Below are 13,159 nucleotides of genomic sequence, written 5' to 3'. Positions count from 1 at the left end.
CAGGAGTCTCCCCTCCAGGTACTGACCAGGCTCACACCTGCTAAGCTTCAGTGGGCTGCCAGTTGTGAGTTGCAGAGCGATATGGCTGCTGAGATCTACTCAGCGAGATGTCTGAGGAAGGCCAGGCCCATCCTCCAGGACCCCAGTCATCCCAGTCACAGACTGGTTTCCCTCCTACCGGCCGGTAAACGGTACCGAAGCATCCGGTCCGAGTCCGACAGACGACAGAACAGCTCCTACCTCCAGGCAGTCAGACTGCTGAACAGTCAGCCTGCGGCTCCTTCAGCAGATCACCTGTAGTGGCTACAGGGACACCCAGTTTTCACTGCATTCAGCATCACTGCACTACTTGGATATACTGCACACACCCTGGACACACAACAGCTCCACTCATATTGAGTTTGATTCCGTTTCTATTACAGCTATTATCGTGTAACCTGATTTTCATAACCTCAGTGTTGTGATTTTTGTGTTTTTGTGATTGTTGGGACTTCTGGGATTCTTGTGAGCTCGCGGAAAAGACCTTTCATTGCCAGCAACTGCTGCTGCTGCTGCACTGTGGTGCGTTTGAGAAGTACACTTTGACTTGATGTGATCTGATTTGCTTTGACTCGATACAACCTGACGTCTGGCGGGCGTGTGCGTGTGCCCGCAGTACCGCCCGCAGACACAAGAGGGGCTCAGACCGGGAGGCGGGTTCAGTGCTCCGGGATCGGGAGTCCGGACAGACCGGGGCTCTTTCCCGTCCGGTCCGCGGGGGTGGCTTTGTGTCGCTCTAGTCTGTGAAATAAACTGCTTCCGCTCTGACATGAATGTCACCTCCCGGTCTGCTGCTCTCTCTCTCTCTCTGTCGCCTGCCGGCCCGCTCGGCCCGGGGGTCTTCCTGGGGTGATTTCTCTGAGAACCAACCCCCCCCTGTCCCGTCCTCCCCCGTCCCCCCCCCCATCCCGGTCCCCGGACAGGCGTCTGCGCTGCGTCACAACCACCGCTGTGACGTCACAGAGCCCGACCGGCGTCAGAGAGCGCCGGGGTCAGAGCGCCAGAGCGCGAGACCGCACGGGCAGCCGCACGGCGGGGAGGTATCGATCGCTTCGTCTATCGACAACCAATCGCTTCAGCGGAAGATAATCGATCAGCTGTACAACCGACTCCATCGATCGGTGAGCTCCGCTATCGGCGCCGCACCCGGTCCGGACGGGCGGCGGGGGTATCGATCCTGGATCGGGCGCGTTTCGTGTCACTCGTGTTCGTGTCAGAGCGTGATTCTTCAATAAGTGTCTCCGGGAGCTCGGGCAGCAGCTCTCAAGCGGACAGAGCTGTGGGGGTAACAGTCCGAATCCGTTTTAGCGCTCGAAAGAGAAAGTGTATTCATAATAATGATAATAACGACTGCTCACACTTCTATAGCGCCTTGCCGGACCCTCCCCTCGGAGCTCTTCCCGGGTCAGGGGGATCCCCTCCAGCCCCCCCCCCCCAGTGTGCAGCCCCACCTGGATGATGCTCCAGTCCGCTCAGCACACAGCAGCTCTCAGTGGGGAGGAGAGCAGAGGGATGGAGCCAGTTCAGAGAGGGGGGGGTGATGAGGAGGACAGGCGGGGGGTGTTTGACTAGCTGGGGGGATATTAAGGGGGCAGTTTTGGGGGGACCGGAGTGCTGCGGCCCCGAGAGGAGCTCAGTCCGCACAGCCCCTGCTCTCCCGCTCGGTGTCCCGGGGTTTTTAATGCCCTCAGGGACCGTGATGGGGGCGGACGCGGGGTTAACGTCTCCGGACCGCGGCTCCAGAGGGAAGCGCGACCCCCTCATGAACCACAGCCCCCCCGTCTGCTCCAGTTTAAACCCTCTCGGAGTAACGGGACTGTTATCCGAGGTGTCGCGACGGGACCGTTTCTGCTGTGACGTTTCCCGCCGCTCCGCGTTACCATGGCGGCGGCCGGCCCGGCCCGTCGCGCAGTGCGGCGTGACGTCACGCGTAGCAACCGGGCGGCGCTTCCGAGGCGTCAGGGCGGCGGCGCTTTGAAGAGCCGAAGAGACCAGCGAGCAACACTGACGTATATATATCCTGTATATACCGTAGACACCGCCTGTCTCACATATATATATACTGTATATACCGTAGACACCGCCTGTCTCACATATATATATACTGTATATACCGTAGACACCGCCTGTCTCACATATATATATACTGTATATACTGTAGACACCGCCTGTCTCACATATATATACTGTATATACCGTAGACACCGTCTGTCTCACATATATATATACTGTATATACTGTAGACACACCGCCTGTCTCACATATATATACTGTATATACCGTAGACACCGTCTGTCTCACATATATATATACTGTATATACTGTAGACACCGCCTGTCTCACATATATATATACTGTATATACTGTAGACACACCGTCTGTCTCACACACACATATCCTGTATATACTGCACACATGGAAAGTGATTCCGAACGAGTATCTGTGCACACAGATCTGTGTACGAGTATCTGTGTATCTGTGTGTGTGTGCTGTATCTGTGTGTGTGTGCTGTATCTGTGTGTGTGGGTGTATGTGTATCTGTGTGTGTGTGTTTGTATCTGTGTGTGTGTGGGTGTATGTGTATCTGTGTATGTGTATCTATGTGTGTGTATCTGTGTGTGAGTGTGTGTGTGTATCTGTGTGTGTGTGCTGTATATCAGTGTGTGAGGGGAGCTCGGGCTCCACTGGTGTGTCTGTTCTGACAGAACTGACCCATCAACAGGTGCCGACAGAGATGGCTGTGGTCCAGAGCCGCCGGCGAGTGGGACCAGAGTCTAGAGTCCAGGCCAGCGTCCAGAGAGCTGTGAGTCCCCTGGTACTCCTGTCAGCTGTGATATTAATATTAATTCATTAATATTAGTATTAGTATCAGCTGTAATAGCAGCAGTAGTAATAGAAGCAGTAGTATTAGTGGTAATAGCAGTAATAGCAGCAGTAGTATCAGTAGTAATAGCAGTAGTAGCAGCAGTAGTAAAAATAGTATTAGCAGTAATAGCAGCAGTAGTAATAGTGGTAGTATTAGCTGTAATAGCAGCAGTAGTAATAATAGTAGTATCAGTAGTAATAGCAGCAGTAGTAATAGTAGTAGTATCAGCTGTAATAGGAGCAGTAGTAGTAGCAGCAGTAATAATAGTTGTATTAGCTGTAGTAACAGCAGTAGTGATAGTAGTAGTATTAGCTGTGATAGCAGCACTAGTAATGATAGTAGTATCAGTAGTAATAGCAGCAGTAGTAATAATTGTCATAATAGCTGTAATAGCAGCAGTAGTATCAGTAGTAATAGCAGCAGTAACAGTAGTAGTATCAGCAGTAGTAACAGCAGTAGTAACAGTAGTAGTGTTAGCTGTAATAGCAGCAGTAGTAACAGTAGTAGTATCAGCAGTAGTAACAGTAGTAGTGTTAGCTGTAATAGCAGCAGTAGTAATAGTAGTAGTAACAGCAGTAGTAACAGTAGTAGTGTTAGCTGTAATAGCAGCAGTAGTATCAGCAGGAGTATCAGCAGGAGTAATAGTAGTAGTGTTAGCTGTAATAGCAGCAGTAGTAATAGTAGTAGTATCAGCAGTAGTAATAATAGTCGTAATAGCTGTAATAGCAGCAGTAGTAACAGTAGTAGTATCAGCAGTAGTAATAGTAGTAGTGTTAGCTGTAATAGCAGCAGTAGTATCAGTAGTAATAGCAGCAGTATTATCAGCAGTAGTAATAGTAGTAGTGTTAGCTGTAATAGCAGCAGTAGTATCAGTAGTAATAGCAGTATTATCAGCAGTAGTATCAGCAGTAGTAATAGTAGTAGAGTTAGCTGTAATAGCAGCAGGAGTATCAGCAGGAGTATCAGCAGGAGTAATAGTAGTGCTGGCAGCAGCAGTAGCAGTCAGTAATTCACAGCAGGGGGACTCAGAGGGGTTGTGTGTGTCTGTCTCTAGCAGAACCGGGTCCGACACCCCCAGGTCTGGCAGGAGGTGCCTGGAGACTCAGCCCAGAGCCGGCAGGGAGTGGCCAGAGGTTCTGGAGCCCGGTCCGAGGCCCAGCGAGCGGTGAGCTGTCTCCTCCCCGTCAGCAGCCCTTAGAGCTGCTTGTCCAGGTGTGCGCTGAGAGCCGAGCGCTGCGGCGAGGCGCCAGCTCGTTAATCTGCTCGTTAATCTGCTCGTTAATCTGCTCGTTAATCTCGGGGCAGGGCTGAGTGACGGAGGTCTCGTTCGCTCACTTTCCCACTGGTGTGTGAGGGTGAGGGAGTGAGTGTGAGGGTGAGAGGGTGAGGAGTGTGAGGGTGAGAGAGTGACTAACGCAGTCGACCCTCCGGCAGGTCACGACAGAGACGGGTGGGACCCCGAACGTCCAGAGTGGGGCGACAAGCACTGAGGCGCTGGACAAGGAGTATAGAAGAGTAAGAGACAAGAGTGTGTCCTGCTGCTGCTGCTGATGATGATGATGATGAAGGTGGTGAGGGTGAGGGTGATGACGATGATAAAGAAAGTGGTGATGATGAGGATGGTAATGGTGTGATGATGATGATGATGATGATGAAGGTGTAGGGGGGGATGACGATGATAAAGAAAGTGGTGATGATGAGGATGGTAATGGTGTGACGATGATGAAAGTTGTGATGGAGATGATGATGATGATGAAGGCGGTGATGTTGACGATCAAGATGAAGGTGGTGAAGATCATGATAAAGGTATCAGTGATGATGATGATGTGGTTGATGAAGATCACACTGCGTGTGTGTGTCCAGCTCCTGAAGGAGGTGATCCTGGAATGCCGTCAGATCCGGGCGAGGAACTTCGCTGCCACCGGCCCCAGGCCCCGGACAGACGTGAGTCCCGCCGCTCGGCTGCTCGTTAGCGCGCTCGTTAGCCGTGAGGACGACTGCGAGGGGGGTCTCAGACCGCCGGGGCCGCGGTCGCTCCCTCGCTCCCTCGCTCCGGAGCTGTGAGAAGGTGGAGGGGCGGAGGGACTGAAACTATGGGTCTGCCCACAGATCCCGTCTCGGGACCTGGTCATCAGAAAGATCCGGCAGCGCACGGCAAGAGAGGAGTGTCTGCATGTGAGTCTCCAGCGGCGAGGAGGGGGGGGATGGGTGGAGATAAAGATCGCAACAGTGATGACTGTGATGATGATGGTCATGATGGAGAAGCTGGTGATGATGGTGGTGGTGGAGATGATGATGGTCATGATGGAGAAGCTGGTTATGATGGTGGTGGTGTTGGAGATGATGATGGTCATGATTGAGAAGCTGGTGATGATGGTGGTGGTGGTGGAGATGATGATGGTCATGATGGAGAAGCTGGTGATGATGGTGGTGTTGTTGGAGATGATGATGGTCATGATGGAGAAGCTGGTGATGATGGTGGTGGTGGAGATGATGATGGTCATGATGGAGAAGCTGGTGATGATGGTGGTGGTGGAGATGATGATGGTCATGATGGAGAAGCTGGTGATGATGGTGGTGGTAGTGGAGATGATGATGGTCATGATGGAGAAGCTGGTGATGATGGTGGTGGTGTTGGAGATGATGATGGTCATGATGGAGAAGCTGGTGATGATGGTGGTGGTGGTGGAGATGATGATGGTCATGATGGAGAAGCTGGTGATGATGGTGGTGGTGTTGGAGATGATGATGGTCATGATGGAGAAGCTGGTGATGATGGTGGTGGTGTTGGAGATGATGATGGTCATGATGGAGAAGCTGGTGATGGTGGTGGTGTTGGAGATGATGATGGTCATGATGGAGAAGCTGGTGATGATGGTGGTGGTGTTGGAGATAATGATGGTCATGATGGAGAAGCTGGTGATGATGGTGGTGGTGTTGGAGATGATGATGGTCATGATGGAGAAGCTGGTGATGATGGTGGTGGTGTTGGAGATGATGATGGTCATGATGGAGAAGCTGGTGATGATGGTGGTGGTGTTGGAGATGATGATGGTCATGATGGAGAAGCTGGTGATGGTGGTGGTGTTGGAGATGATGATGGTCATGATGGAGAAGCTGGTGATGATGGTGGTGGTGTTGGAGATAATGATGGTCATGATGGAGAAGCTGGTGATGGTGGTGGTGTTGGAGATGATGATGGTCATGATGGAGAAGCTGGTGATGGTGGTGGTGTTGGAGATGATGATGGTCATGATGGAGAAGCTGGTGATGATGGTGGTGGTGTTGGAGATGATGATGGTCATGATGGAGAAGCTGGTGATGGTGGTGGTGTTGGAGATGATGATGGTCATGATGGAGAAGCTGGTGATGATGGTGGTGGTGTTGGAGATGATGATGGTCATGATGGAGAAGCTGGTGATGATGGTGGTGGTGTTGGAGATGATGATGGTCATGATGGAGAAGCTGGTGATGATGGTGGTGGTGTTGGATATGATGATGGTCATGATGGAGACGCTGGTGATGATGATGGTGGTGGTGGAGATGATGATGGTCATGATGGAGAAGCTGGTTATGATGGTGGTGGTGTTGGAGATGATGATGGTCATGATTGAGAAGCTGGTGATGATGGTGGTGGTGGTGGAGATGATGATGGTCATGATGGAGAAGCTGGTGATGATGGTGGTGTTGTTGGAGATGATGATGGTCATGATGGAGAAGCTGGTGATGATGGTGGTGGTGGAGATGATGATGGTCATGATGGAGAAGCTGGTGATGATGGTGGTGGTGGAGATGATGATGGTCATGATGGAGAAGCTGGTGATGATGGTGGTGGTGGTGGAGATGATGATGGTCATGATGGAGAAGCTGGTGATGATGGTGGTGTTGTTGGAGATGATGATGGTCATGATGGAGAAGCTGGTGATGATGGTGGTGGTGGAGATGATGATGGTCATGATGGAGAAGCTGGTGATGATGGTGGTGGTGGAGATGATGATGGTCATGATGGAGAAGCTGGTGATGATGGTGGTGGTGGTGGAGATGATGATGGTCATGATGGAGAAGCTGGTGATGATGGTGGTGGTGTTGGAGATGATGATGGTCATGATGGAGAAGCTGGTGATGGTGGTGGTGTTGGAGATGATGATGGTCATGATGGAGAAGCTGGTGATGATGGTGGTGGTGTTGGAGATGATGATGGTCATGATGGAGAAGCTGGTGATGATGGTGGTGGTGTTGGAGATGATGATGGTCATGATGGAGAAGCTGGTGATGATGGTGGTGGTGTTGGAGATGATGATGGTCATGATGGAGAAGCTGGTGATGGTGGTGGTGTTGGAGATGATGATGGTCATGATGGAGAAGCTGGTGATGATGGTGGTGGTGTTGGAGATGATGATGGTCATGATGGAGAAGCTGGTGATGATGGTGGTGGTGGAGATGATGATGGTCATGATGGAGAAGCTGGTTATGATGGTGGTGGTGTTGGAGATGATGATGGTCATGATTGAGAAGCTGGTGATGATGGTGGTGGTGGTGGAGATGATGATGGTCATGATGGAGAAGCTGGTGATGATGGTGGTGTTGTTGGAGATGATGATGGTCATGATGGAGAAGCTGGTGATGATGGTGGTGGTGGAGATGATGATGGTCATGATGGAGAAGCTGGTGATGATGGTGGTGGTGGTGGAGATGATGATGGTCATGATGGAGAAGCTGGTGATGATGGTGGTGGTGTTGGAGATGATGATGGTCATGATGGAGAAGCTGGTGATGATGGTGGTGGTGTTGGATATGATGATGGTCATGATGGAGACGCTGGTGATGATGATGGTGGTGGTGGAGATGATGATGGTCATGATGGAGAAGCTGGTGATGATGGTGGTGGTGTTGGAGATGATGATGGTCATGATGGAGAAGCTGGTGATGATGGTGGTGGTGTTGGAGATGATGATGGTCATGATGGAGAAGCTGGTGATGATGGTGGTGGTGGAGATGATGATGGTCATGATGGAGAAGCTGGTGATGATGGTGGTGGTGGTGGAGATGATGATGGTCATGATGGAGAAGCTGGTGATGATGGTGGTGGTGTTGGAGATGATGATGGTCATGATGGAGAAGCTGGTGATGATGGTGGTGGTGTTGGAGATGATGATGGTCATGATGGAGAAGCTGGTGATGATGGTGGTGGTGTTGGAGATGATGATGGTCATGATGGAGAAGCTGGTGATGATGGTGGTGGTGTTGGAGATGATGATGGTCATGATGGAGAAGCTGGTGATGGTGGTGGTGTTGGAGATGATGATGGTCATGATGGAGAAGCTGGTGATGATGGTGGTGGTGTTGGAGATGATGATGGTCATGATGGAGAAGCTGGTGATGATGGTGGTGAAGATGATGATGGTCATGATGGAGAAGGTGGCGAGAATGATGATGATCGTGACGGAGATGATGATGGTGGTAGTGGAGATAATAAAGAAGGTTTTAGTGATGATGTCGGAGATGATGATGGTCATGATGGAGAAGCTGGTGATGATGGTGGACATGATGATGGTGATGGAGATGGTCATGATGGAGAAGGTGGTGGAGATGATGATGGTGGTAGTGGAGATGATGAAGAAGGTTTTAGTGATGATGTTGGAGATGATGATGGTCATGATGGAGAAGCTGGTGATGAGGGTGGAGAAGCTGGTGATGGTGATGATGATGGTCCTGATGGTGAAGCTGGTGATGATGATGATCGTGACGGAGATGATGATGGTGGTAGTGGAGATGATGAAGAAGGTTTTAGTGATGATGTTGGAGATGATGATGGTCATGATGGAGAAGCTGGTGATGAGGGTGGAGAAGCTGTTGATGGTGATGATGATGGTCCTGATGGTGTAGCTGGTGATGGTGATGATCGTGACAGAGGTGATGACGGTCATGATGGGGAAGCTGGTGACGATGATGATAGTGTTGGAGATGATGATGATGATGGTGGTGGAGATGAGGAAGGACTGGAGAGGTGGGGTGGGGTCGGTCCGCTGTCCTGTCTGACGGGACGGTTCTCTCCTCCTGCAGATCCTTCGGGAGATGATCGCGGACTGTCGCAGGAGGAGTGAGCAGACTGTCCCTGCGGCTCCGCCCAGGCTGCCCGGAGCTGTGAGTCTGTCGGCCTGGCCGATTGTGGTGCAGGGCCACTGGCCAGACCCCTCCTGGAGAATGCCCCCTCTGTGGCCTCATGCCCCCTCTGTGCCCTCATGCCCTCTCTCTCTCCTCTCTCTGTGCCCTCATGCCCTCTCTCTCCTCTCTCTCTCACCTCTCTCCTCTCTCTCTCCTCTCTCTCCTCTCTCTCTCACCTCTCTCTCCTCTCTCTCTCCTCTCATGCCCTCTCTCTCTCCTCTCTCTCTCTCTCCTCTCTCTCCTCTCTCTCTCACCTCTCTCTCCTCTCTCTCACCTCTCTCTCCTCTCTCTCTCACCTCTCTCCTCTCTCTCTCCTCTCTCTCTCCTCTCTCTCTCCTCAGACCAGCCAGCTGATCGTCAGGCGGGAGCCCGAGGCCCAAGCCTGGCGGGAGCAGCTGAGCCCCCCGGCGCTGGTCGGCCCGCGGGGGGCGGTGGCGTGGGCCCCGTGGGAGGCGGTGGCGTGGGCCTGCCCCCCGGCGGCGCAGTGGCGCCTGCGGGAGGGCCTGCGTGTGGAGCTGGAGGCGCTGGTGCAGCGGGTGGAGGGCCGCCTGGGCGCCTGGGCTCGGGGCAGCCTGTCCGGCCTGCAGCTGGGCTGCCTGGCGCTGTACGACCAGCTGCTGCCCGAGTTCGGGCCGCGGGCCGCGCTCGCCGGCCCGGTGAGTCGTTCGGGACCGAGCGGCGGGTGGGGGTCAGGGGTCGTCGTCGACGGCGACGGGAGCTGGGGCCCCTCCCCCCCTCTCTCTCCGATGATGTCGCGGGGGTGTCACGATGATGTCGTCTCGCCTGATTCGCCCTCCCTGCCCCCCCCCCCAGGACCTGCCCTTCCGGGGCCTGGGACACGCCAGGCTGGACGCCTACCGGGAGGCCAGGGAGAGGCTGAGGTCCTACTTCGAGCGCACGAAGGTCCGCTGCGACTTCTCCGCGGTGGACGCCTGCTTCCGCCGGGCCGCGGCCGAGCTGCGGCGCATCCTGCGGGCGTACCTGGGGGACGCGGCGGCCCAGGTCGGGGGGCGGCGGGGGCCGGCGGGGCGGTCCGATCCCCCCCGGGGGGCAGGAGTCGGGCAGCAGCTGACAGCTCTGCTGTGTGTCTCCAGTCCCCACAGCCCAGCAGGCGCATGATCCAGGGGGGCGAGGCGTTCGTCCAGAACGGGCTGTCCACCCCTCCCTCTCCTGGCCCCCGGCGCCCCCGGCACCCCCCTCCTCCATCGCCCGGGTCCCTGTCCCGCTCGGAGAAGCCCCAGGCAACGGCGCCGGGTCGCCCCCATCAGAGCCCTGAGGAGCCCCCCCCTCTGAGGACCTTCAGAGCCCCTGAGGCTCAGCAGCAGGTGAGGAGAGAACAAGAACCTGTCCTTCTGTGGAGACACCTGTCCACACTCTCACTGGACACACTCACCTGTCCACACTCTCACTGGACACACTGTACACACTCACCTGTCCAGACTCTTACTGGACACACTGTACACACTCACCTGTCCACACTCTCACTGGACACACTGGACACACTCACCTGTCCAGACTCTCACTGGACACACTGCAGAGACACACTCACCTGTCCAGACTCTCACTGGACACACTGTACACACTCACCTGTCCACACTCTTACTGGACACACTGTACACACTCACCTGTCCAGACTCTCACTGGACACACTGGACACACTCGCCTGTCCACACTCTCACTGGACACACTGTACACACTCACCTGTCCAGACTCTCACTGGACACACTGTAGAGACACACCCACCTGTCCAGACTCTCACTGGACACACTGTACACACTCACCTGTCCACACTCTCACTGGACACACTGTAGAGACACACTCGCCTGTCCAGACTCTTACTGGACACACTGTAGAGACACACTCACCTGTCCACACTCTCACTGGACACACTGTACACACTCGCCTGTCCAGACTCTCACTGGACACACTGTACACACTCGCCTGTCCAGACTCTTACTGGACACACTGTAGAGACACACCCACCTGTCCAGACTCTTACTGGACACACTGTAGAGACACACTCACCTGTCCACACTCTCACTGGACACACTGTACACACTCGCCTGTCCACACTCTCACTGGACACACTGTACACACTCGCCTGTCCAGACTCTCACTGGACACACTGTACACACTCACCTGTCCAGACTCTCACTGGACACACTGTACACACCCACCTGTCCAGACTCTTACTGGAGACGCTGTCCAGACTCGCCTGGTGTCCAGAGATGTATCAGAGGCTCAGTACAGGGGATCTAGAGCACATACAGAATCAGGAGTGGAGAGGGGCCCCACTATCAAGCTCTGCTGTGTGTCTCCAGTCCCCACAGCCCAGCAGGCACATGATCCAGGTGGGCGAGGCGTTCGGCCAGAACAAGCTGTCCATCCCTCCCTCTCCTGGCCCCCGGCGCCCCCGGCACCCCCCTCCTGCATCGCCCGGGTCCCTGTCCAGCTCGGAGAAGCCCCAGGCAACGGCGCCGTGTCGGAGAGAACAGGTGAGGAGAGAACAAGCCTCTGTCCTTGTGTGGAGACACCTGTCCACACTCTCATTGGACACACTGTAGAGACTCACCTGTCCACACTCTCACTGGACACACTGGAGACACTCACCTGTCCACACTCTCACTGGACACACTCACCTGTCCACACTCTCACTGGACACACTGGACACACTCACCTGTCCACACTCTCACTGGACACACTGTACACACTCACCTGTCCAGACTCTTACTGGACACACTGTAGAGACACACTCACCTGTCCAGACTCTTACTGGACACACTGTACACACTCACCTGTCCAGACTCTTACTGGACACACTTTAGAGACACACTCACCTGTCCAGACTCTTACTGGAGACGCTGTAAACACTCACCTGTCCAGACTCTTACTGGACACACTGTACACAATCACCTGTCCAGACTCTTACTGGACACACTGTACACACCCACCTGTCCAGACTCTTTCTGGACACACTGTACACACTCACCTGTCCAGACTTTCACTGGACTCACTGTACACACTCACCTGTCCAGACTCTCACTGGACACACTGTACACAATCACCTGTCCGGACATTTCTGGACACACTGTACACACTCACCTGTCCACACTCTCACTGGACACACTGTACACACTTACCTGTCCAGACTCTTTCTGGACACACTGTACACACTCAGACTGTTTCTGGACACACTGTACACACTGTCCAGACTCTTACTGGACACACTGTAGACACTCGCCTTTCCACACTCTCACTGGACACACTGTACACACTCACCTGTCCAGACTCTCACTGGACACACTGTAGAGACACACCCACCTGTCCAGACTCTTACTGGAGACGCTGTCCAGACTCGCCTGGTGTCCAGAGATGTATCAGAGGCTCAGTACAGGGGATCTAGAGCACATACAGAATCAGGAGTGGAGAGGGGCCCCACTATCAAGCTCTGCTGTGTGTCTCCAGTCCCCACAGCCCAGCAGGCACATGATCCAGGTGGGCGAGGCGTTTGTCCAGAACAAGGTGTCCATCCCTCCCTCTCCTGGCCCCCGGCGCCCCCGGCACCCCCCTCCTGCATCGCCCGGGTCCCTGTCCAGCTCAGAGAAGCCCCAGACAACGGCGCCGGGTCGGAGAGAACAGGTGAGGAAAGAACAAGCCTCTGTCCTTGTGTGGAGACACCTGTCCACACTCTCACTGGACACACTCACCTGTCCACACTCTCACTGGACACACTGTACACACTCACCTGTCCAGACTCTCACTGGACACACTGTACACACTCACCTGTCCGGACTCTTTCTGGACACACTGTACACACTCACCTGTCCAGACTCTCACTGGACACACTGTCCACACTCACCTGTCCAGACTCTTTCTGGACACACTGTACACACTGTCCACACTCTTACTGGACACACTGTACACACTCGCCTGTCCACACTCTTACTGGACACACTGTACACACTCGCCTGTCCAGACTCTTACTGGACACACTGTACACACTCACCTGTCCACACTCTCACTGGACACACTGGGTAGATTAAGAACAGGAACTCAAGAGCTCACAGTATCACTGAGGTCCTGTGTCTG

At 54.0% G+C, this 13,159-nt stretch overlaps 1 protein-coding gene across 5 annotated transcripts in view; it reads left to right on the top strand.

Annotated features, from left to right (window-relative positions):
• Positions 1–2,573: 2,573 nt before the first annotated feature.
• LOC148662536 (uncharacterized) overlaps positions 2,574–13,159 on the top strand; it is a 13,693-nt gene continuing 3,107 nt past the window's right edge. The window contains exons 1-11 of one of the 5 annotated variants that reach the window (XM_088631174.1): positions 2,574–2,842; positions 3,960–4,070; positions 4,340–4,420; positions 4,769–4,849; positions 5,015–5,080; positions 8,969–9,049; positions 9,412–9,726; positions 9,884–10,072; positions 10,165–10,395; positions 11,401–11,565; positions 12,536–12,709. In XM_088631174.1, coding sequence (XP_088487300.1) covers positions 2,630–2,842; positions 3,960–4,070; positions 4,340–4,420; positions 4,769–4,849; positions 5,015–5,080; positions 8,969–9,049; positions 9,412–9,726; positions 9,884–10,072; positions 10,165–10,395; positions 11,401–11,565; positions 12,536–12,709 — 1,707 coding nt within the window. In that variant the 5' untranslated portion in view covers positions 2,574–2,629. Of the gene's footprint in view, positions 2,843–3,959; positions 4,071–4,339; positions 4,421–4,768; positions 4,850–5,014; positions 5,081–8,968; positions 9,050–9,411; positions 9,727–9,883; positions 10,073–10,164; positions 10,396–11,391; positions 11,566–12,535; positions 12,710–13,159 lie in introns of all 5 variants that reach the window. The other 4 variants (XM_088631173.1, XM_088631171.1, XM_088631172.1 and 1 more) reach the window with 4 other exon arrangements.

This window comes from Lepisosteus platostomus, chromosome 5 (genome assembly GCF_059453375.1).
Source record: "Lepisosteus platostomus isolate fLepPlt1 chromosome 5, fLepPlt1.hap1, whole genome shotgun sequence".
Lineage (NCBI taxonomy): Eukaryota > Metazoa > Chordata > Actinopteri > Semionotiformes > Lepisosteidae > Lepisosteus > Lepisosteus platostomus.
The sequence above is the reverse complement of the archived record's forward strand: the minus strand, read 5'-3'. Positions and strand labels throughout refer to the sequence as shown.